The 22981-nt window shown below is 43.0% G+C and overlaps 1 protein-coding gene across 2 annotated transcripts; it reads right to left on the bottom strand.

Annotated features, from left to right (window-relative positions):
• Nucleotides 1-319: 319 nt before the first annotated feature.
• On the bottom strand, nucleotides 320-22242 carry ints2 (integrator complex subunit 2). 2 transcript variants are annotated; one of them, XM_085288142.1, is made up of 25 exons: nucleotides 22085-22242; nucleotides 21150-21458; nucleotides 20831-20969; nucleotides 20349-20451; nucleotides 17172-17285; nucleotides 16220-16350; nucleotides 14262-14432; nucleotides 13437-13657; nucleotides 13201-13326; nucleotides 12918-12989; nucleotides 11467-11581; nucleotides 10934-11002; nucleotides 9946-10080; nucleotides 9671-9847; nucleotides 9400-9514; nucleotides 8544-8648; nucleotides 8270-8434; nucleotides 5681-5882; nucleotides 4401-4526; nucleotides 3165-3366; nucleotides 2635-2916; nucleotides 2060-2167; nucleotides 1742-1847; nucleotides 1280-1456; nucleotides 320-756 (listed from the first exon to the last, which is right to left on the bottom strand). In XM_085288142.1, exons 2-25 carry the CDS (start codon nucleotides 21452-21454, stop codon nucleotides 575-577), a joined length of 3648 nt encoding a protein of 1215 aa, XP_085144268.1. In that variant the 5' UTR covers nucleotides 21455-21458; nucleotides 22085-22242; the 3' UTR covers nucleotides 320-574. The 2 variants fall into 2 exon arrangements, with proteins under 2 accessions (XP_085144268.1, XP_085144269.1); XM_085288143.1 differs by lacking the exon at nucleotides 22085-22242 and adding an exon at nucleotides 21829-22029.
• Between the last annotated feature and the right edge of the window lie 739 nt (nucleotides 22243-22981).

Raw genomic sequence — 22981 nt, 5'->3', positions numbered from 1 at the left:
TCAGGTATTTATCAAGATTATTGTAAAAATATCCAACAGAACCAACTCGTTTGCTCCAATCATCCTTTTTCTTCTTTGATGTTTGTGAACTTGTGTTAAAATGTTAAAAGGTCAAAAACGTAAACAACTCCTAAGACTTAACTGTAACTGGATTTAAAGGTCTTTTTTTGATTGCATTAAAAAAAGTTAACTATTTCCAGTAAAAACAAGAAATAAAATCTTAATTATATGCAAGGGGCAGAAAACCAGGAGTCCAGATTTCTGCTGAGAGGAGATGCCACATCTATCCAAACTTCCCACTGCAGAATAAACCTCAGACGGATATTTCCTTTGTTTTATTACAAACAAATACATTACAAAACTCTCACATCTGAAGGCAACATTTTTTTCAGTGCCTGAGAAAAAAAGGTCGTAGCACTTAAAGTTAAAAAAATATGCTTACAGAGGTCGAAGAAAAACCCCAAAACATTTTGATTTCTACAAATCATCACAGAGCACATGAACACAGAGTGTTTGGAGTTGTTGGTTTAATCAAGTCCCTTTGAACCATCCAGAGTCTCTGTGTGTGTTTGCTCTATAGTCCGTGAAGGGTGCAGCTGATAATGTCCATGAAGGTGGCCTCTATGCAGTAACAGAGCTGGACATCAGGGTCAGCCCCACCCAGCTCCTCTGCTGTCTTCTGGGGTAGAGTCAGCTTGCAGGGGTGTCCTCCTGAGACCACAGCCTCCAGTGGTTTCTCCTTAAGATACTGCAAGCCTGAGTGAAAAAACAAGTGTTTTTCTTTAGCACTGGTAGATCTAAACTCATCTACACAAATTATTCTATGTCCAATCGAAGCGTCCAGAAATGCTGAATAAACAAAGTAGATCAAGCCTGTCTGCAGTAGCATACATGGACAACACCTTTAAATGTCTATGGTAGGTATACTCCTACTACACATCTACTAGATCCAGTGAAATACATGAGCTGTGCATCCACAGTGAGTACAGATCCAACAGCAGTGATACCAACACCGAGCTTCAAACCCTCAGTCTGAGGAGCAGGCTGGCACTTGGTCTTTATGTGTAAGGCAACATCAGGCTTCACTCAAACACATCAAAGCTAATAAATGATGAAGGCTCTTTCTCATAATTCTTAGACATTTAGGACAGAAATGATCAGATGGCTTTAATTACAACATCTGGATTGTGGATTTTTAAAAAGATGAACAAAAATCATTCGGGTCAAAATATTTTTGTGTCAACATTATTCTGCCAAGAAAACGAGTAATCATGCTTACGCGCGATAAAAGGATCGATGTCCCGGGCTTTGGTGGCCACGTCCGAAGAACAAACCTGGCCCACTTGTACTAAGAGAGCTGCCACGTCATCGTAGAGTGGAGGGAACGCCTGGCAGAAAGCCACCAGGCATGGCAGGGTGGGCATGAAGAAGAGGAACCGCTTGGCACGAGTCAGCACTAGGAAGCAAAACACACACACGAATACACAATTAACACAAAACACAAGGCTGATAAACAGTTAATACAGTGTAGAGAAATAATGTTGCACTAACAGCTAAACACCAGAGGATGGCAGCTAAACACAGGGATAAAAACATCTGTGTGCCAACAGCTGATTCATGTAAGATGAACTGCACAGTGCAGGCAGCAGACTGAATGTTTGACAGAGAAAAGACGCACACTAAAAGAGGAAGTATATCACCACATGCATGAGCGTGTGAGACGTAAAGAGTGTTTACCGACCTGTAAGAAGTGTACCCATGACACTGATGGCCAACCTGGCCACACTCAGGGACTTGGGTAGGGCGTACTGGGTGCACAGATATGATAGCAACTGGATTGCAAAGATCTGCAGGGACACACGATAACAACAGTGAGACATTTAATACATTTATTTATGTAGCAAATATGCAAACACTCAGCAGAGCAGCGAGCAGAGCTGGTTGGAGAAAATAAATAAATAAAAGCACAACAGTGTAAGAGAGGCTCTGGCACAAACCCAGGGCAAGTCTAGGAGTGAAAGCCAGGAAAGAGAGGGGAGGGGAGGTTGGGAGGCCTCACCTGCTTTTCCAGCTGGGGCTGGGCCAGCAGCTCTGGGATGAAGTCCAGACAGATATGGATGGAGGGAATGCCTGCCACAGTTAGAGGCAGCAGAGCTTGAGGGTAACCCTGGCAGACAGGGAGACAAGAGGAAACGGGAAACTTGGAATTAATCTAGCAACATAAGCAAGAAATCGCAAATAAGCAGTTCATTTATTCAAACAGTCGTCTATGTAAATGAGTGCCAGCGTAAACATGCGTGTGCGCCGATGCACACTGCAGCAGCTCCTGCTCAGCAGCTCCTGCTCAGCAGCTCCTGCTCAGCAGCGTGGATGGATTACTGTGACAGGAAGCGGTTTGATGAAGTCCACCATATGGCTGTCTGCTGCTTCTGGGAGCTGCACTCACTTATTACTTACGCCACGGCACAATCTGATGACTAATGGGGTCAATATGATTCGGATCTTCTTGAAAAACGCATTGAAGGTATTTTCTGCTCTACGGTGTAATCAATTATCAATGACTGTAATGCTTTCAATAGGAAAATGTGGAAGGATGCACAAAATGGCACAATAAACCTGCCAGCATTATATTACCTGAAAGTGGACCAACTTGGCAATGTTGGGGTCGGCGATGAACATTTGATGCAGCAGACAACAGATGAGACACTGCACCTCCCTCAAATCACTGAGCAAACCTCCCTCTGGCTCCGCAGCCTCCCCGCCCCCCTTGGCTGCAGGCCCCAGGCTTCCCTGTTTCAATTTCCCTGGCACGGGGCCCCGAATGCTCCTCAACAGGCTGTCTGTGGTGGCCCCCAGCTGCTGCTCTTCAGAGGTTGGCAGGCACACCTCCAGAAGAATCTGCACTGCTGCGCTGTCCTGCAGTTGGACAAAAACAAGGATTTATAATGACTTTGCATAAAAGGCCCGCCGTTACACTTTAGTGTCTTTTTGCATTTTTTGTTTTACTGAAACACCAGTAAGATAGAAATTTCACATAAAAATAAGATTTGAAAATTTTGCAGTGTAATATTTTGGGGGGGATGAAGAAACAACGTGATACAGGAAACAGGGTTAGGAATGAATATGCTGTCACATGCATAGCACTCTTATAAAACTCAAATGACCTGCGCAGATAAAAGAGCGTTCTTTAGCTCCTCCCTGGTGACCTCCGGCGTATCTGCTTGTCCCGGCACACCGAGGCTCGACACAGTCTGGCTCTGTCGATCAAAGTCGGCCGTCTCCTTCAGGTGACATTGTAGGTAGGCTTTCGAGGCCAGCAGGTAGCCATTCAGCATGTGAAGGACAATGTCCATCAAAGGAGGACACCTGGCCAAAAACAAATATTGTTACCTGACAATTAAGACGCATCATAACACGTCTGCCAGAGCTCATCTTTATATTCTTACATGCAGTTTCTATACATCAATACAACCATTATAGCCTCAATTTTAATAACATGTATGCATTAAGTCCTTAGTAACTACATAAAAAAGTGCAATAAATGACAAAAAAAAATTGAAAATCGTTTGTTTTTTTCCATATATTTCCAGTTAGAGTAATTTCAGAGGTTCACCCCTCAAAACTGTAAATACAAAACAGTTGCACAAAATAGTTTCCAACCACAAGAAAATTATTTTAAGTGTCTTCATAGTTTTATTTTTGAGATACACTAATTTTTATATACTGCAGGAAAAATGAAAATAAATATTATGATGCAAATTTGCAAAAAAAAAAAAAAAAAAGCATCAAAACAGATTATTTCCAGCAGTTTGAGTTTAAGCCTCCCAGACACGATACAGAAAGGCATAAACTCAAAATCTATTTTAAAAATACCTGCATATCTTTGTAAATGCCCTACAGGACAAAAAATAAATTTTCTGTGAAAATGACGTCACTTCCAGTTCCGGGCAGGTCATGGCGGGCATGCAACAGTTCACGCTGACGTCTATTCCAACGTAGGAAGTGTTATGAACAGCTGATCGGATCGGACGAGCCTGTTTCTGGAATATTATGTTGTTGTTGCTGCAAGTGCTTTTTATGCAGGTGTTGCAAAGCTGTATGTGGAAGGAAACCGTGACTGAGGACGAGCTGATGGCATAAGATGTAAGTACAACTCCTCCGGTTTCATATGCAAAAAAAAATGATTGCGCTCGCTCACGTGGTTCCAGTGCTACCGGGCTTTAAAAATAGTTACGGAAAACGGAGCGTGCCCGCGCTGCCTGGTCATAAAGGGTTCATCTTTTGTATAAGAAGAAATTCTTTAGTTACGTTCAGTGAAAATGTGGACCACATGAAAGCCCACCTACTGCAACACGTCTGAGACTGTATGTCTGAGTCCATGCGTGGCTTTTTGTAGTCACCTGTATACTCTCTGATCACAGCGCAGCACGATGAGAGGATCGACCATCAGGTCATTCTGGGTGTACCTCTGCTGCCTGAGCAGCTTCGCTGAAGGTTGGAGGGCGTTTACCGTCATCACCCACAGCCTGTGACACAGACACACAATTTCATTCCCACCACACAGTTTTGTTAACTGAAGCACCGACTGTACCCGGCTTTTAAAGAACTCTGACCTAACTAAGACTAAGAAACACTGCCTTGTTAAGGGACAACATTAAAACTGCTCAAAGTAAAACTGACAGTATTACGCCCAAGATTAATATTCAGACTAGAGCAGGGTGATGTGACCAAAAATATTTATCACGATATCATTTGAAAATTTGCGATAACGATATAACTGACGATATAATTGACACGAGACAAAATACTTTACAACTCCTCAACTTTATTAGTGCAAAAAAAAAAAAACATCAATGTATTTCCACTTAAACAAGCAGCTGTTTTTTATCTGCATTAAAGTTATATACAAATGTAACAGTGCAAATGCAAACTCCTCACTGACAGTTTAACCAAAAGGCATTTCCAGTGGAAACTGGCCGACGTATCCTCAGCATAACCATGTATAATATCCACAACACTTAAAAGAGGTTATACACACACAATACGGTAACATTATGTTGAAGCACAGTGCGTATCACTCCGCGAGGCTCCGCCTACGACAGCCGTAATGCTCCGACAATCCATCGAGCGGTGCGGCTTCGTAGCTCAGCAAAGTCGTACTAAAACATTTGACAGATTTTCGAGTGCCGTGCACATAAAATCGTTTCGAGGTCAGTAAACACGACCAGAGTTCATACATAAGGCACACGGGATTATAAGGGGCTCTGTCGACTTTCAGAAAAATCAAAGGATTGATTTTAAGTGCGCCGTATTTTCCAAACAACACGGTAATAACGACGGCCCGCTAGCATGCTCCCCCGACAACCCCTTACATCTCCCCCTCAGTCTTCCTGCCTGAGCTCGTCTTGTAACAGGCTCCTTTTGGTAGCTGTGCTCCTTTGAGCCCTGCAGCAGAGTGAGGCCTAGAGGAGGAAGCAACAAGTCAAACACCCCTGTAAGCCTTTTACTGGAAACATGTATAATTATTATTTAACCAGCAGCAGGGGAGTTCATTGACTTCAGTGATGTCAAATTCTAATTAGTGAGGACAAGAAAATTCTTTAGACCAATTTTAGTTACTCAAGTGATTCCATTAATGCCTTAAGGCACAAATTCCTGATTGCATGTCCGGAGCACGTACCTGCGGGGCATCACGGTGTTCAGACCCATCCAGAGCTTGTTGACGGTCTGTAGTATACGACGAGGCACAGCAGGCTCCAGCAGCAGAGCCATGCTGGCTGTGAGGGCCTCCGCGTAAGGGATCAGGTCTCCAGGTGAAAGCAGTGTTAAATGTTCCAGGATACGCATCAGCCTGGGACTACCTGATGGCAACTTCTGGAAGGCTGGGAGGAAAACATAAGCTTTAATCTCTGATTCATAGAGAAGCTTTGGCTGCATCTCCATCAGTGTACAACAAGTGCACAGCACAGTATCATAAATACACTTGAGAATTATTTTGTGATTGTCCGTTGAGGTTAATCAGCAGATTCCTTTAGCAGCATGGATGCATTTCAAGAGTCAGAGAGGAAAAATGTAAATCACAGATTAAATCCTACAAATGTATGGCGGTATTTTTGTGCCACTATTCTGAGCGCGCGTAAAAAAAGTTTGCAGGTGCAAGTGTTTGAAATTTGTTTTGAGCGAAGAAAATTCATTCCTGCAAAAACTGTATTTCAGTGTTTGCTATTATCCACACACACACACACACACACACACACACACACACCAGCAGCCCCTCTCACTCAGTTTTTGCATTTGCGCTCGCTCGCAATGTGTTGCTCGTGCTCTCAACATTTCTGCCCGTGCGTGCTCAACTCTTTCTCCACACCGTTATATTTGTGCCACAAAACCAGCCAATCACAGACTTGGATGCAAAGAAATCTGATTGGCTGTTTTGGTCTCCAATCAGCTCGAAATGACGAAATGCAATATCCCAGAATGCATTTCATCCAAAACTCAAACGAGGCAGTGGCGGAGGACCACAGAGGGGCGGAGTTTGAAATATTACTCTTTCTGGGTCACAAAATAAACTTTAAAGATATTTTCATGCGAGAATGTTTCTGTGTAAACTTCAAATACCTGCTCGATTCATCAGGACATCACATATTTGCATAAGTGCTCTGACGTCTTCGAGATGCCTGTTACCCACCAGCTGTGGTCACTCGGGTTAAACATAATATAAAAGGCTGAACTGACAGAAAATCACCGACTACACCACCAGGTATTACAGGAAAAACGAAGAAAAAAAAATCCTTTGAACTAAAACAAACGCTGTTGTGACAGTGATGTACTGTCTTGTTGGTATACATGTATGATTTGTATCACCTTCATGTTTCCAAACCGATATCATGACCAGCAGCTTTACAGCTGTGGCTCCAGCAAACATCAGCTGATACTAGAAATTAATATTAAATAAATTCTAACAACAGCTGATCAAGCTTAAACGTGCTGCTGTTGTTTAGCGCAACATCCGCTGGTTTCCTGTTTCTGGCGCAAAGTGGGAGATAAACAAACAAGAGAGACGATCAGCTGATCATTGATCAGTTTCATGATTGAAGTAGCAACAGGAGAGGCAGGATGAGAGAAGAGGCAGCTGTGCAGCGTAAAGACAGAATAACTCCAGCTTTGTCTTTTTGATTCTAGCTGAAGTCCGGGACTAATCGTGTTCCTTTTCCCTTCAATACGGATGTGTTGTAATTGGTCCAGCCCAAAAACAAACAAACATAAAAATGAAAAATCACCATCGGCCCACCAGGCAAATGTCCGGGATGCCCAATGGCCAGTCCAGCTATGCGGTCAGCTGGTGGGTAACAGGCATCTCCGAACTCCGCCACTCTGTGTTCCTCCGCCACTGCCTCGTTTGAGTTTGGACGAAATGGATTCTGGGATATTGCATTTTGTCATTTCGAGCTGATTGGAGACCAAAACAGCCAATCAGATTTTTTTGCATCCAAGTCTGTGATTGGCTGGTTTTGTGGCACAAATATAACGGTGTGGAGAAAGAGTTGAGCGCGCGAGCAACACATTGCGAGTGAGCGCAAATGCAAAAACTGAGCGAGAGGGGCTGCTGTTGTGTGTGTGGATAATAGCAAACACTGAAATACAGTTTTTGCACGCAGCAATGAATTTTGTTCACTCAAGTTCAGCTTTTCTTTGCTCAAAATAAATTTCTCCTCAAAATACAACACTTGCACATGCAAACTTTTTTTACGTGCGCTCAGAATAGTGGCACAAAAATAACGCCATACAAATGGAGTAAGCTGTTCAGGTTAAGAGACAGGCTCCGCAACACAAGTATGTAACCATCACTCAGTTCAAACAACTTTCTTTTAAACTACTACAATGAAGATCAGAGAAACACAAGAACACCACATGACAGAGCCAAATAAACGAGACGCCAGCTCTCTGCGTTTGTCGTGCAGCGGCACACAGCATCTGGATGTAGCTACACATCACCTACATCTATTGAAACTGTTGATCCTTCAGCAGTTGTAGGATCAACACAGCATAAAAGATTAACCACAAAGATTACAGATTGATAAATGATTTCATTCCAACCTAAAACAGATAATCTGGCATTTCACTCGCCCAACTGTGGCGTCTAGATTAGCGTCAGTGGTGCTAGTAAAGCCATCAATCATCTGTCTGGGTTTTTATTACTTTAAAATGTTTCTCTCTTAATATTTTTAACTTAAATTCAGCAGCTACATCTTAAATTTCCTGTGCTCACCCTGGTGAAGCTGTCTCTGGGTGTATCTACAGGTGTTGCTGGGAAGCATCATCTTCCTCAACAGGGGCAGGGTACCGGTCACCTCCTCCGCACACACCCAGTCCTCCACAAGGCATAAATGTGGGTAGTTGGTTGCAAGCAGTCTCAGTAGGGCCGAATGCAGACCTGGGATCAGTGAAGAAACTGCGTTCAGTCTACAATAATCAAATAATTTTTACCTTTTGGGGGTTTTTCTCCATGTGTTTAGTAAGAAAAAGCCAAAAGTGACTCTCACCCCCGAGTTCCTGCTGCAGCCCTTGGGCCTGGGTAACTAAGTACTTAATGGGGATCTGGTCCATCAGGGCTGCAGAGTAGGATTTTGGCTTCTTCTGCATCAGGGCTTAAAAAAAACAGAAAAAGAGGAAAACAGGACAAGTGAGTGGATCACAGAAACTATACTGAATTAAATACTAAACAGAGTGAAAATGTGAAGCAAAATAAGGACGAGATGGAGGATAAATGTTTCATTTGATTGTGTGAGGACACCAGAGCCGCTGTGCCGATGCGTTCGAGAAGCTGAGGTGATTTTTCATTGACGTGGGTTCATTACCACTGCTGATGGGCTTCATTACTCCTTCCTTGAAGGCTGAGAGAGCACTTGGGTAAACACAGCAATTAAAGAGATGGGCATAAACTCTCACATAAATCTGGCCTAATGAAGGGCAAGAGGAGAGCTCGTCACGGGAGAGAATAAACACTGACTAGGCTAACTGCTAATGCTCAATCTAACCTACAGCTGTCCTAGTTAGCTTTGCTCCCGCAGCCATTGTACTTGGCTCTTTGTCAGCCAACCATTTATTCTCTATGAAGCAGCCAACATTCAGTGCCAAGAGAGAAAAGGATGAATGACTGCACATCCAGAGCATCTCCTACAACTTAACAGAGGACAAAAGGTTCCTTTTTCTTCTCACTTGCTGACAAATTCCCTTCATCATCCACACAATGCATTCTTCAGTGAGGAAAATGACAAAGGATGCAATTCAGACAGGCACAGAAAGAGAAAATGAGAAGCAGGAGGGAGGTGAGCCAAGAGCACAAAGGGAAGCCAAACACATCGCAGTGTTTTTGTTGGGAAACAGCCTCATACATACCCAGCTGTTTGGTGCTAGCCAACAGGTTCTCCTCATAAGACAGGATGTAGTACAGGATAAGCAGTTGGGTGGTGATAGAGTAGCGCTGCCGTCCAGCTCGACTACCATCCGCTTGCTAAAGAGATCACCAGCAAACGTGGACATGGATATGTGAGCAAAATTATGGATTATGAAAGTGTAATTATGTTTCAAACTAAATTAACAATAACCCATCAAATGCACTGCACTGGTGTTTTGTAAGGGTGCGGATTTAGCTTCGGAAGCGACTTACTCCTGCAGAGCTCAGGAAGACAATGAGGATTTCCTGCTCTGTGATTGGCTGGTTGGTGGCCTCTGGGTTTGCCTTGGAAGCTGGAGTAAGGATGGAGTTGATATAAGCATCAATTAGGGGAATAAGTTGGGTGTGGATGGGTGTTGTCGTCTCACAGAGTTGGCGATAGATCCAGTCCTAGAAGGTGCACACAAGGGCAACAACACAGTTTCAAACAGCTGTGCAGTAGTACAAAGTTACGCAATAGTCACAATCAGCCATAACGTGTGCATTACCTTAATAGACACTTTGTGCTTGGTGAAGGCTCGGCTCCGAAGCAGCTGGTAGATGCAGTGAATGGGAAGAAATCCTGTGATGTTGGCACTTAGGTTGTTGGTCACTGCAACCCTAACTGCATGAGCTGTAACCACCTGCACAGCCAAAGTCACACAACTGTTGTTAACAGTTCAGAAATGTAAAGACTATAAACATTTGTGCCACATTTCTTTTGTAGCTCCTGGACAGGAAAATTTACTTCTATACCAGCAGCATGGGCCCAACCATCATCTTTGGCCAAGTGTTTACGTTTTGAATCATTATCGAAATAATATAGTTGCTCCGTGGTGCAGTGGTAACACATTCACCATATATGTGAATGATGGTAAATTTAATTCTGTTAGGAGATAAACCCCAGCCAAGTGCACTCCTAGTCCCAATGCCAGATAAATGGGCGGGCAGCATCAGAAAGGGCAAAGGGCATCAAATGTGTGCCAAATCAAATATGCCGATCCTTGGGAAATAAGGGAGCAGCCAAAAGTAGCTCCTAACTTTAATATCAAATTGAATCTGAAAAAACAGTTTAAAAGGTTTGCTACAAAATAGGGTTAAAACTATCCAACCATCGTTGCCATTATGGGATTTACTGGTTCAAGACTCATGAGGTGTCCGATCTCTCTTATAACACTGTTTAAGAAGCTTACCCCATGACACAGACAGATGTGTGTGATGCTAATAGTCTATACTGGTGTGAAAACTCTGTCATGCACCGTGACAGTTTGCCAACGTCAAGCAGTAATAACCTAAAGATATCAAAGTCAAAACTTTCTGTGCTTCCTATGAAAAAGGTTTCAGCAGCAAATCCCCCCCCCCCAATTGGTCTGATAGTAAACAGTGAAACCTGAAAGGATGGAGGTGTTGAGTCAGAGATCTAAATCAAATCACTGACAAAAACGGTGGTTGCCCAGTAACAATACACAATGATGGACTTGTAATATACATACACACCTGTTCAGTGAAGATCTCCTGTGTGAAGATGGTCTTCATCTTGCTCAGTGAGCTGGGCTTGATGGCAATCTGCAGGAATTACACAAAAACTATGAAAAACATCCAGAGTGGCAGGCTCGCTGTGAGTGAAAACAGCCTGTAGGCAGCAGCGCTGCTATTTTGTAATTCCCTCTTTTCATATTTCATAAGAAAAATTCTACATGGCAAGCACAACACTGAATTGAGAGGATTGCCCTAGGGGTGGAAACAAACAGGCTCTAAATCCAATTACATTACACATCTTAGTGGGAAATACAGTGAGACGGGGAAACTACTTAGCACACAGACAAGAAACAATAGTGCACTTAATAAGTAATAACACTGAAAACTGGCTGCAGGGTGTAGAGCAGCTAGCTAGATACGTGTATGCTGCAAATGTTTCATTAGTGATATAGTCTTTATATGCACCACTGCTGCAGCAGACGAGAGGGGCCAGTGGCTGGTCAGCCAGACTGATGTATTGATCACTGCCTCCCTCCCACCTACCACCTTACCTTCATCCCCAAAGTAGAGCACACCAACTCAATAATGGAGCTGAGCTGGTTGCTATGGAAATACATGGCAACCAGTAATAGCATCTCTCCAAAAGAAGCAGATACGCCTGCGGCGCTGTAAGGAGGAAGACAAACACATATGCAGGAGAGGCAAGTGAGAGAAGACATTTAGGTTTGTCGTTAAGCCTTCATGTTGCAGGACAGAATTTAAATAAAAGTGATTATGACCGTTACATCAACCCACACACACCCGAACCTTCCTCTCACAGCCTTTAGGTTAGTCAGACAAACCTGTCAGATTTATGGTTTATGGACTCGAGTCACAAAAACACGGATTCATATTCAATGCTGAAGGTGCTGAAACAGGTCAGAGACTTCATACAGGAAAAACAAATCTCCAAGGAACGAGTTCAACACATAAAGACGATTTAATACTTTCAACTTCTTGTTCATTGTGGGAACGTTTTTTGTTTCCTCGGTCACTTGGTCAAGGGGCAAGGAAACCGAGTGTGTGTAGGCATCCTTAGATTATCTGCCCTTCCTTATTCATCCCTCTTCATCTGACACTGAAATCTATCAGAGCCTAATGTAAAGAAATGTTCAAATCCGGCACACCGATTAGCGTGAATCCACTGATCCTTGTCACTTGCATCATCAGCACTGGAGCAACAACAACGGGCCAAACTTGGAGATGCACATAACTAATGTAACTGACTAATAATGTCCAATATTCAAAAAGAGGTTCTTGACTTTAAAGTCCCCTCTGATGTCCATGTCTACTATCCTGGATCTTATGAAAAAGACACTGAACGGGCCCAAACAGAAATCTGTGATAAGCCTACAGCAGCTTTGGTTTTAGCCGTAGCTGGTTAGCAATTCATATTTCTAGGACAAGTATGCTGTGGTTGTTTAAAAATAATACCTGAGATGGATGGCAGGAGTAGAAAAGACACCATACAGCTATCTATGCATGTCAGATATATACCAGTCAATGTCAGCACCAGTTACAACCAATCAAAACTGGCGAGGAAGCTGACCTCAGCACCTTTGTCTTATACCGACACCAAACTCGGTGAATGGTACTGGCTCTACTTCCTGAAATTAATTTTAAAAAATTAAATTACATTTTTTTAAAAACAAATCTGCTGATTCTTCATATGAAAGGAGGTCACCACCAACAGCAGCTGTGTATAATGTTTCACAGTATAGGAGACAGGATCAGGATCTAAGTGCCACAAATGCTTTCACACATGGGTTTATGTTGCATTATAGACTAATTCTGTAAAGACATCATCTTATCACAGCTGATGTGATGAACATTTAAAGCTTACGACATATAAAATCAGTACAATAACGTGTGTGTCACAATAAACTCAGACATGTGACAGCTTCCTGTGATGGATTTTACTCTCTAATCTTTTGCGTTCTCCATGAAGCCTTTTTATTGTTACCTTTCAAAGTATTCCTCCTCTTTGATCATCCAGCTGAGCCACATGACCATCAGTTGTTCTTGCTCTGGAGTGCTGCACAGGCACACAGAGGATAATGCTCAGTCGACATATGAAAAGAATACTATTAATGCCAAAAAACACCGACAGGGCTTTTTGGTAAGCAGCGGGCAAATCAAAATTCAAGACCACCGGCAGCTAAAAAGAGCTTGTGATCCCTGGCCTGTTTGTGTTGGCAGAATAAAACAAAGACGTCTAAAAGTAAGAGTCAATAAACGTTATGTACCTGACTAGAGTAGGAAAGGCCAGCAGTTTGCAGAAAGACAAGGAGACGAACCGAACGCCAGCAGGAGTGGCAGGAGGCCGGCTGGTCATCAGCTGCAGTAGTTGCTCTGCTTCCTCATCTGTAGGTCTGGAAGGAAACACAGCCATTAAAATACATTGTTACATTGTTACAACTAGTACATAAAATATTGATTATAAAATCAAATGTAACAAAAGCTATCATGATCTTTGACTCACCTGAGACCTGCAATACCCATGAGGGCGCAGTACAGCCGGAGCAGGGCGCTGGCCTTCACCACGTGCTCCTCTCTGAGGCCAGAGTACCCCGAGCCTCCTTCCTCCTCCATGCCGCCATTATTGGGCACATGGGTGCTGCGTGAACGCGGCAGGATGGCAACGAGCTCGAGCAGCAGCTGTCTGCGCATTTGCCACAGCACTGAGCTGCTTTCCCTCTTACGCTGGCAGGATCGAGTGAGGAGAGGACACCATTTAACTTTCATGCTTCCACCGCTGGGCCTTGGTAACAGTTTGCCCAAGTTCATTTACAAATCTGATAATTATGATCATTAACTGACTCGTTGCATGAGCAGCAACTTGAGGAACATTTTAGGACATTTCTCCAATGGCGAGCAGAAGCTCCGTTCCTCCTCAGAGCTTTATCGCCTAAAAACCCCCCAACATTTTATGAAAGGGAAATTTAAACAAATGATGACATTTACAGTGAAAAGCTGACTAAAGCGTGTCTGCGCTCCATAAACTGCAAGAAATGCCAGCAGATAGCCAGACTCGTGATCTCCTTTATATCTGCTGTGATATTTTGAATGTTAGCTTAAATTTGGGGCAATCCAACTCGAGCGCTGAACACCGAGTAATACAAGAAAGATACTCCCACCAGGATCTCATTTTGAATTTCAGCGAGTGTTTGTATTACTGTCTGTTCTTTAAAAACATCACAGGAACAATCCAGCATGTTGAGGACATTGTGGGTGGTCCACCTCTTGCACCTAAAGGAGTGTCTGTTTATGTGTTGTCAGGAAATACGAGAGTCAACCGGGGCCTTACCTGTTGTCCATTGCGAATGAACATACTGAACCACGTACGGACTTTGCTATTGGTGCCAAGCAGCAGTCCGCTGACATAAGACACAAGAGGACTGACTGCCTCATCTGCTGCATCTGGTTTATAATCCAGAGTGAGAGCCACACCCAAACCAGGCAGGTGACACTCCTCCACCTGGAACACACAGAGCACCCACAGTCAATTACAGAGCGTCACCTGTTCTATCAAATATTAATCATGTTCTTTCATAATGACTACGTCTATGTTTGTTTGATTATCACTATGGGCTGATGTGCTCCCGGTCTTTGCAAAGACACGCGTCTCCAAGGTATAGCTCAGGGGTCTCGAACTCCAGACCTCGAGGGCCGCTGTCCTGCAACTTTTCCATGTGTCCCTGCTGCAACACACCTGAATACAACTAGCAGGTCATTAGCAAGACTCTATAGAACTTGACTGCATGCTGAGGTGGCAATTCAGCCATTTGATTCATGTTACAGCAGCTCATGACTGAATGAACACGGTGCAATAAAAGCATTGTTGGAATTACATTGTTCCAAACACATTTACTTGAGCAGGGTTAGGGGTCGCCACCTCAGCATGCAGTCAAGTTCTATAGTCTTGCTAATGACCTATTAGTTGTATTCAGGTGTGCTGCAGCAGAGACACATGGAGAAGTTGCAGGACAGCGGCCCTCGAGGACTGGAGTTCGAGACCCCTGTATAGCTCCTTTTCTTACTGAGGGGAAACATGAGCAAAGAAGCTGTCTTGCTAAGTGAGTGATTATGAGCCAAAACAAGGTTTGAAAATAAAGGAAATTAAAAAAGGGGAACTAGCAATATGGGTGTCGTTCTAATACAAGCCTGCATTGCTGTATTAGTGTCGTCTTCTTTTTCTGTGCAAACGAAATATCATTGTTGTTTAAATTCACTGTTCCTCGTCATCCTACTATTAATGTTTCTCGACATTATTTTCTAACATCACGCGTTGCTTGACCTTGCTGGTTGCGAGCTCTACTGCCCTTCACCAGACATTGTTTTCAGCACTGGATCCCATCAATTCCCAGACCTTGTTGTTTGAGACCACAAAGTCCAGCCAAGTACGAGTTCTGCTAATGAATCATTCAGCAAGGCAATGAATTTCTTCTGCCTCGTTCAATAGCCGACATTCTAACCTCTATGAGCGATAGAAATAAGACTCATTTCTCCCCCTCGGGGACAGCGTCACTAAGAGTACCACAACATAAATGACTAAAGAGCAAAATCCTATCACTTTTACTGCCCTCTATCAGGTGAGTTGATTTAAGCAGAGAAAATAGTTCCCTGCACAGCAGAGCCAGTCGTTAGTCAAGTCTATAATAACTAAAGAGTGACGTTTAGGAGCTAAAAGCAAACAAACGTCTACAGCTTACAAATTATTCATCATTTAACAAAGTGGTGTAAGCACAACATTTGTCTGTCAAACTGATTTTCATTCTTGAAATCTGTGCATGACTGTTACATTACCAGCAGGCTACGTTTAGCGAGGCAGAGAAACAGATGAGCTTTGCTGGGGTGCCGCGTTAAATTTGTTACCAAGAGAAACTGCAAAATTATGGAAGATATGTTTTAACGGCAAATAATTATATTGAGATCACAATCAATATTTAATGCGGCTATGTTTCTGCAAACACAACCGTCGTGCTATCCAAACATTTAATCAGGAGAGTGCTTCATAAAAAAGGAGCAGATGCTCCAAATGTGCTGGTGCGAGTATTAATTTGATTTAATACATGCATAATTAATGGGATAAAACAGGGCAGCAGAATGAATGTTGCAGAAAATGTGCATCCAGAGTAGAAAAAGAGCAGCTACTAGATGGGAGAACTCATCTCTCATCTGAAATAAATGACTTTTGGGATGCTGTAAATAAAGTGGGAGTTTGGCGTGAGTTCAGTCCCGCCATTATACTAACGGTATACCTACCACCATAGCCCGGATATTGAGAGCCTGTGAGGGATTCATCTGACATAGCTGCCGGAGCGCTTCAGTCCTGCGCCGCCCACCTACGCTCTCCTCATCCTGACGCTCTCCATTCTTAATCAGACCTCTGCACACTGCAACAACAGAGAGGCACGCTTAAACACTGTGGACCTTCTGCTTACTATATCCTTACAGCAAATGAGGAGAAACGTATGCAGACTTTCAACACTGTATAATCTGAATACTTCCAGATCCCAGTTATGTCCTTCAATACACAACAGCCATGATTACATCAATTCTCTGGCATATTTGTCCTTCACTTTCCCACTGTATATTGTTTAAAAGTAAATTTGGTAGCTGGCATTATGGCAACGCTTTGAAATTGAATTAGTTTCCATCTGTGCTGCTCCTGGATCATTCATACACCATTGATGAGGCGGCAGAGTGAAGTCTGGCTGCCAGCTGGTGTTTAACATGGCAAACCTTACAAACACTTCATCCAAGGATGAATCCATTGCACTTTCATGTCAATGAAAGAGTAACTGCAGCAGCAAAGCCAAAAGGAATCTGTGATGATCACCGCTACGCAGCACAAATCTGCGCCTGACATGGATCTGACACTCTGTGCGATAAGGAGACAGTGAGTGTTTTATTCCAGAGAGCCTCTCAAAGGGCTCTCAGGGAGTCAGGATGACATAATAATAATGTTCATCATCAGTCAAAGACAAATGCCTGCACTCTCGGTCCACTGCCGTGAACAGCATTAAGAACAACACATATAGTTGTAGATATCAGTGTGTAATTCTAATAAAGCGAGAAACCTTGGAGGTAATCTCAGATAAAGTCCTGTTTCCTCCACACTGACTATATCCAACTATTCCTGTCAATTAATCAGCCACTCTATTTTCCATTATCTGCTGACAGAATGTGCAGCGTTGTGCAACAGATGAATTACCTTCATTGAAGCTGTCAGGAACATTGGCAACCAGCAGACACAGAAACCAGTCACCATTGCGGACATGAAGCAAAGCCTCGGCCACATCCACGATCGGCAGGAGCGAAGGCAGCTCTAAGACGGAGAAAATCCAAACACACTTCAGACGGCAGGGTCAAAGAAACGGATTGTTTTCAGACATGTTTACAGAAATATTTGTTATTTTAAATATGCTGCGTTATTTCTGAACTCTCAGGAGCAGTGGATTATTTATTATTTGGATTATTTCGATTTTTCAGTTATTTTGTATTTATCAAAAAGCAAGTCACTGCCTTTTACAAGAAAAAGACAAGGCTGTGAGGAGATGGGAGTGGCTGGCTGCAGACTGCTCTTCAAGCAGAAATCAGCTGCATGACAAAGTGCAGTAAACAATTAGTGTTTGAGCTTCGGCATGTTTTCAACACTTTGCCATGCCAACAGAGCAGCAAGAGATGTTTTTCAAAAATTGTTTTCTTTATTTTCATTTGCCGCTCGTGACAATTTTTTTATTTGTAGATTTTGTAGTGCTCCCTACAATGTGAACCTCTCACCTGAATGTTTAAAATGTTGTTCAATCCAATTCAATTCAAGCTCAACAATCAAATGATCCCCTATGAGAGCAAGCACCAGGCAACGGTGGAAAGGAAAAACTTCCTTTAAACAGGAAGAGACCTCTGACAGAACCAGGCTCAGGGAGGGGCAGCCATCTGTCATGGCTGGTTGGGGGGTGAGAGGCAAAAGAAAAGAAAAATGAGAGTGTGGCTCACGTTGCCTAAAATAAACAACATATGGTTTTCTGTGAGGTGACTGAAGACGCCGAGCGGATGCTTTTCAGTGCATTTCTTGTTTAAATGAACTCCGTCGGGTAAAAAAAATGGAGTTGTTGAAAAACCTCAAGCATGGATGCTCAATAATCACTCCAGCAGCCTTTCTAATGCTGGCGTTCACGATCTGCCTGTCCTTATTGATTTTGCCTGGATTTCCATATCTCCCAACTGACGCTCGTTGATGGATGAATATACAATTGTCATTGAGGGAACTCTGTGTGCAGTTGCATCAATTCCTTCTCAATGACAGAAGTTAATAAGCAGACATGAGTCCCAAATCATTGCCCCAAGCATGGATTACCAATATGTCAGGTGGTCTCTGTGTGGATAGCTCCTCATAAAAACGAGGAAGGACTCCGCTCCAGCGCATCCCTCCTTTGCCAAACCACTGGACGTTGGCATTAAGTCCGAAATTTTCTCCTCTCTTTTGCGTCACTCTCGCCTCATCTGATGTAGCTTGACCCAATGATCCACACTTTTGTTTCTCCCTTCTGGAGATTCTGTGTGGTCTCTCAGTGTCAATACATGGGAACCTGTTAGAGAGGCCAGGGTTGAAAAAGGGATGCCGGAGAACCTCCAAGGGTGTTATGCGCTGGTGTGCATCCAAGGCCAACATCTCTTTAATTAAGCTGACAAATAAGCTTTGGCCATCTTCTGGTCCTCGTCTAACCTTCGTTATTTGTTCGAGGTCATCAAGACGTTTACGTTTTATGTATCGAGTCTCCAGGGATGGATATCCTGTCTCGTACTGAAATTGTTGGTCAGTCTTATCTGTCCAGCGCTGTTGCTTGTAGTCGTCTTCAATGAAATAGTCATCAGTGTAAATGCCAGAGTCTAGAACACGATCTGGTGGCTGACCCTGAGTCTGTATGATGAATTTCAGATAATCATATTCATTCTCCGCAGGGTAGAGTAGCACCCCTGTAGCAAGCTCCACACCTACCAGCCCCAGCTGGTAGGGGTTATTAGAACTGACACCCTTTACCTGTCTGTAGCTGAATCTCCCACATTTCAGTCATTCAGTGATTAAAAGAATATGAACCTTCAATATTCATTCAGATGTTTTGTTTTTCTAAAAAAAATTAATTCAGCTTTTTCTAATGTACATTTTAACATCATCTACTTTCAAACTTTGAAACTTCTTCTGTGTGAACTTCAGCTTTCAACAGTTCTCCACTTTATCTTTCAGGTGAATTATTCAATATGTTTCAGCTGTAGAGATGGGTACCAGTATCCAGTGCCATCATGGCACGTGTCATACACTTTGGATTCTAGCCAATCATTTTACCTTTGTGAGCGCAGTAGGCGGGTCCAGGTACGTACGTTCTTTTAGAGCAGAGCTACAGATTAAAAATGTCCAAGGCGAAGCAGTCAAAAGTCTGGCTGTACTTCACAGCAAAAGATGCAAACTCAGCAGCAACAAGTGCTTTAAGCTGATACTGTGATACTGTCAAAGGAGGTAACACCTCAAATCCGATGAAACACCTGGCGACGCATAGCGTTTTGTTAAAGCCGAGAAATGCGCCGTATTTGATAGCTTGCTGCGAGACCTCACACCGTGCACATCTACTGCGGGTGTAGTGCCTGTTATCGGACCCGGAGTTAGCAACATCCCCCAAAAACCCGAAGAGGAGAGTCCTGGCCCCTAGCCCTGCCAGTGTAGCAGAAATGATGAGGATGATGATGCAGCACCAGCCGTTCTTCTCTGCGTGAGTAGCTTCATGTTGTTCGTGTGTAATTTACGTTGAGTAGGCTAACCACGTTATTACATTAATGCATGTAAGGTGAACTAGCAAACATCATCATAGCTACATGCTGCTGTCTTCTTGTTTGATGGCAGATACTCCCTTCACCCTGGCTAAAAAGGCTAAAATGACCAAAGAAAAAGTGGAAAACAGTTAAACATGAGAGGTTTAGGACAAAGTTTGTGTTTTTTCCATTGATTAAGCACTGCTTCCAGCCAAGAGTGATACCATATATGCCCCATAGCTGCAGAAAAGGCTAACATTGTTATCTTTTTACAAAAAAAACAGCTGAACATGAGAGGTTTTTGGACAAAGTTTGTGTTCTCCATTCTTTAAGCACCGGTTGAGCACCGGCACAGTTTCAAAAGTACCGGTTTGGTACTGGTATCGGATAAAACCTAAACGATACCCATCCCTAATTCAGCTCATTCAACATTTTTAACTTAACATTCAGCAATTGTTTCATTTCAGCTCAAAACATTCAACTATCAGCATTCACACTGCAGTTTCTTCAGAAAATGCATTTTCTAGTTTTTGAATGTTGCTGCATTAAATGCAATGCTATTATAATGTATAATCTTTTTTACCTGCTTGTAAAATGCAGAGGACATCCGCAACCTCTTCCAAGTACACAGGACTTTCAAAGAGTTCAGAAGACTTTAAGAAAAACTCTCCATTTGAGTCTGCCACCTGAGAAACAACACGGGAATGTGAAACAGGCCACAGGGACGCATCACCCAACTCACCCTATTAGATGAAGATGGATCTACTAAAGGACAACAGCAGCACGCAGTTAATTTCATTCCAAGCGAGAGCAGCTGGCAGAGATTTAGTCGTAATTCTGATAGAAACTTCAAATTTAATGAAAAGTTAAAGAAAGCAGCACAATCTTGTTTCTGTAGTCCACAGGTGACACTCATTAATGATTCATACTTCCATTTCTTTACATATACACAGCTGTCCCAGGTATACGTGACATGTTTGTTCCACATTTCTACAACGTGGATGCTCAGTTATCATCGTCAGTGTCCAGAGATCTACCGAATTATAAGGGGAGCTTTGACTGTACCTTGTTCATGATAGCCAGGAGCTCACTGAGGGTCAGACGGAGTCTCCTGAGGGGATCACTGTGTTCAAACTCCAGAGTTAGGCCATGCTGCAGCTGTGACACCAGGATGCTTTCTGCATTAGAGCCACCTGCCTTGTGCCTAGCAGAGGAGACGGTACATTATGTATACTGCTAAAATGAACTCCAAGTAGGCTTTTTTGTTTTTTAAAACACAGTAACAAATATAGCTGTATATGTATGACCCGATAAGCAGCTTTTCCCACTCTGTAACCCACTACTGTGCCAGTATATAGTGTTACCATGTGAAAATAAGTCATACCTAAGCTGCTGCTCCTTCCGTGCGTCCTGCTCCAAGGCATGAAAGTCAACAGACAAAAGTGCTACAATGGAGTTGACGGCTTCAACCCCAGAGAGCAGGCGGAGGATAAGCTTCTTGTCCTGTGCCCAGGACTCGCTCTGATCAGCGGGGGCACATAACGCCATCCTCACCAAGCAGGGCAGCAGCAGCCTCAGCTCCGGATCACTTAACGCAGCCAGGCGCACTACATCCACCTTCTGCATGGCTTCAAAAGCATAGGAGCTGACAAACTGCAGCCCTGCACTGTCTCCCATCGCTCCGTGCATACACCTTGGGGGAAACAGACAAAACTGACGGTTTAAAGAGGAAAACTGGATGCATTTTTTTCTACAGTCTGCTAGTCTGTTTTCAACAGTACATACACTTTAAGTTGCAGAGCTAACGGTTGTCATAATGTGACCATTCATTCCTCGATATACATTTTTAACGCGAGAGTAACTTGTACGCTGATGGTAATGATTTTGTTTGATAACTTGTTCATAGGTTTAGTCACTACAAACAGAAACGCTGTTACACGCCACTAAAGAAACAAGATAACAGCCGTCTATAACCACTAACTGAAGCAAATGCTAACAACTGCTGGGAGTAATACATGAACTAGTGTTTACTGGATTGTTGTGAAAATATCATCTGGACTCACCTTCAGAAATCTTTAATATATGCCTTTTAAAGCACCAGCAATTCGGCTACTTAGCTGGGTTTTTTACGGCTACATATGAGCTAGCAGTAGCTAACACTCATTCAGTTCGCTTCTGGAAAGACTTTTAGCATACTGCTAGCAAGCTAAGAGCTAAAAGCTAGGCTAGTTTGTCACAAGACAACCTTGAGTTGACGGGTCCGTCTAAGCTATAAAGTAAGTGTAACATAAATACACGAATTCACAAGAACGCCCTTACCTGGCTCATTAAGATGACACGTACTGTTTCAAACAGTTATCGCCGCGGAGGCCTTCAGACGTCAGACTGTACCGTCAGCCCCCGCGGTCGCACGATCGGGGAGAGCCCCCAGAGGAACTTGTCCTGGATTGTGCCGGTGTTGTGCCAAAAAGTGATTGTCTGCCAAAAACTGATTTCCGGTATTTGCCAAAAACTGATTGCTCGTATTTAAACTGCTATAAGTAACTTGATGGCCTATAATATGTGAAACATATGTCAAATGCATCCCTCATGGATGACATAAAGTCATATTGAGCCACAAACAACATTCGTGTAACAAGGTAGAAGCCGCAATCAGTTTTTGGCAGCGACTTTTATATAACCTTTATTTATGCAGTTAAAAAAAAATCTCATTAACATTAAAAATGTCTTTTGTAAGAGTAAGACAGCAGAAATGGCAGCAAATATTACAATAGTTCAGTAAAAATATTGTAAGTGGGGGAAAAGGACCGGATTGGTTATAATGTGAGTACAATAACACAGAGTTATAAAGATACTTGAAAAAACAGATAATCTTTTAATTCTATATATAACCCCTTTGTAAACGCTGTTCACCGAAGTCTATTTACCAACATACGTAAAGATATTACACATAAAAAATACACGGAAACATTGGAAATCACTTTTTGGCACAACACCGGCACGTTTATGGAAACGTCTTTGCCGTTGTTTGGCACTTTCACTCCATTATAGATACCCTAAATCTCATCGTTACCCACAGGGAACACCGTGGGTACTGTGAAAGCAAAAGCACTAATGTCGTCGGTGCCGTGAAGCAGCAATGACCGAACAAAGACTACTCCAGCCTGCGCGTGCTGCGAGCTCTCTGATCATAGGCGCGTGTATATTTCATAGTTA

This window comes from Mchenga conophoros, linkage group LG10 (genome assembly GCF_057382185.1).
Source record: "Mchenga conophoros isolate Kocher_MC1m ecotype Shallow Benthic linkage group LG10, M_conophoros_male_GT1.1, whole genome shotgun sequence".
In the NCBI taxonomy this organism is placed as follows: domain Eukaryota; kingdom Metazoa; phylum Chordata; class Actinopteri; order Cichliformes; family Cichlidae; genus Mchenga; species Mchenga conophoros.
The sequence above is the reverse complement of the archived record's forward strand: the minus strand, read 5'-3'. Positions and strand labels throughout refer to the sequence as shown.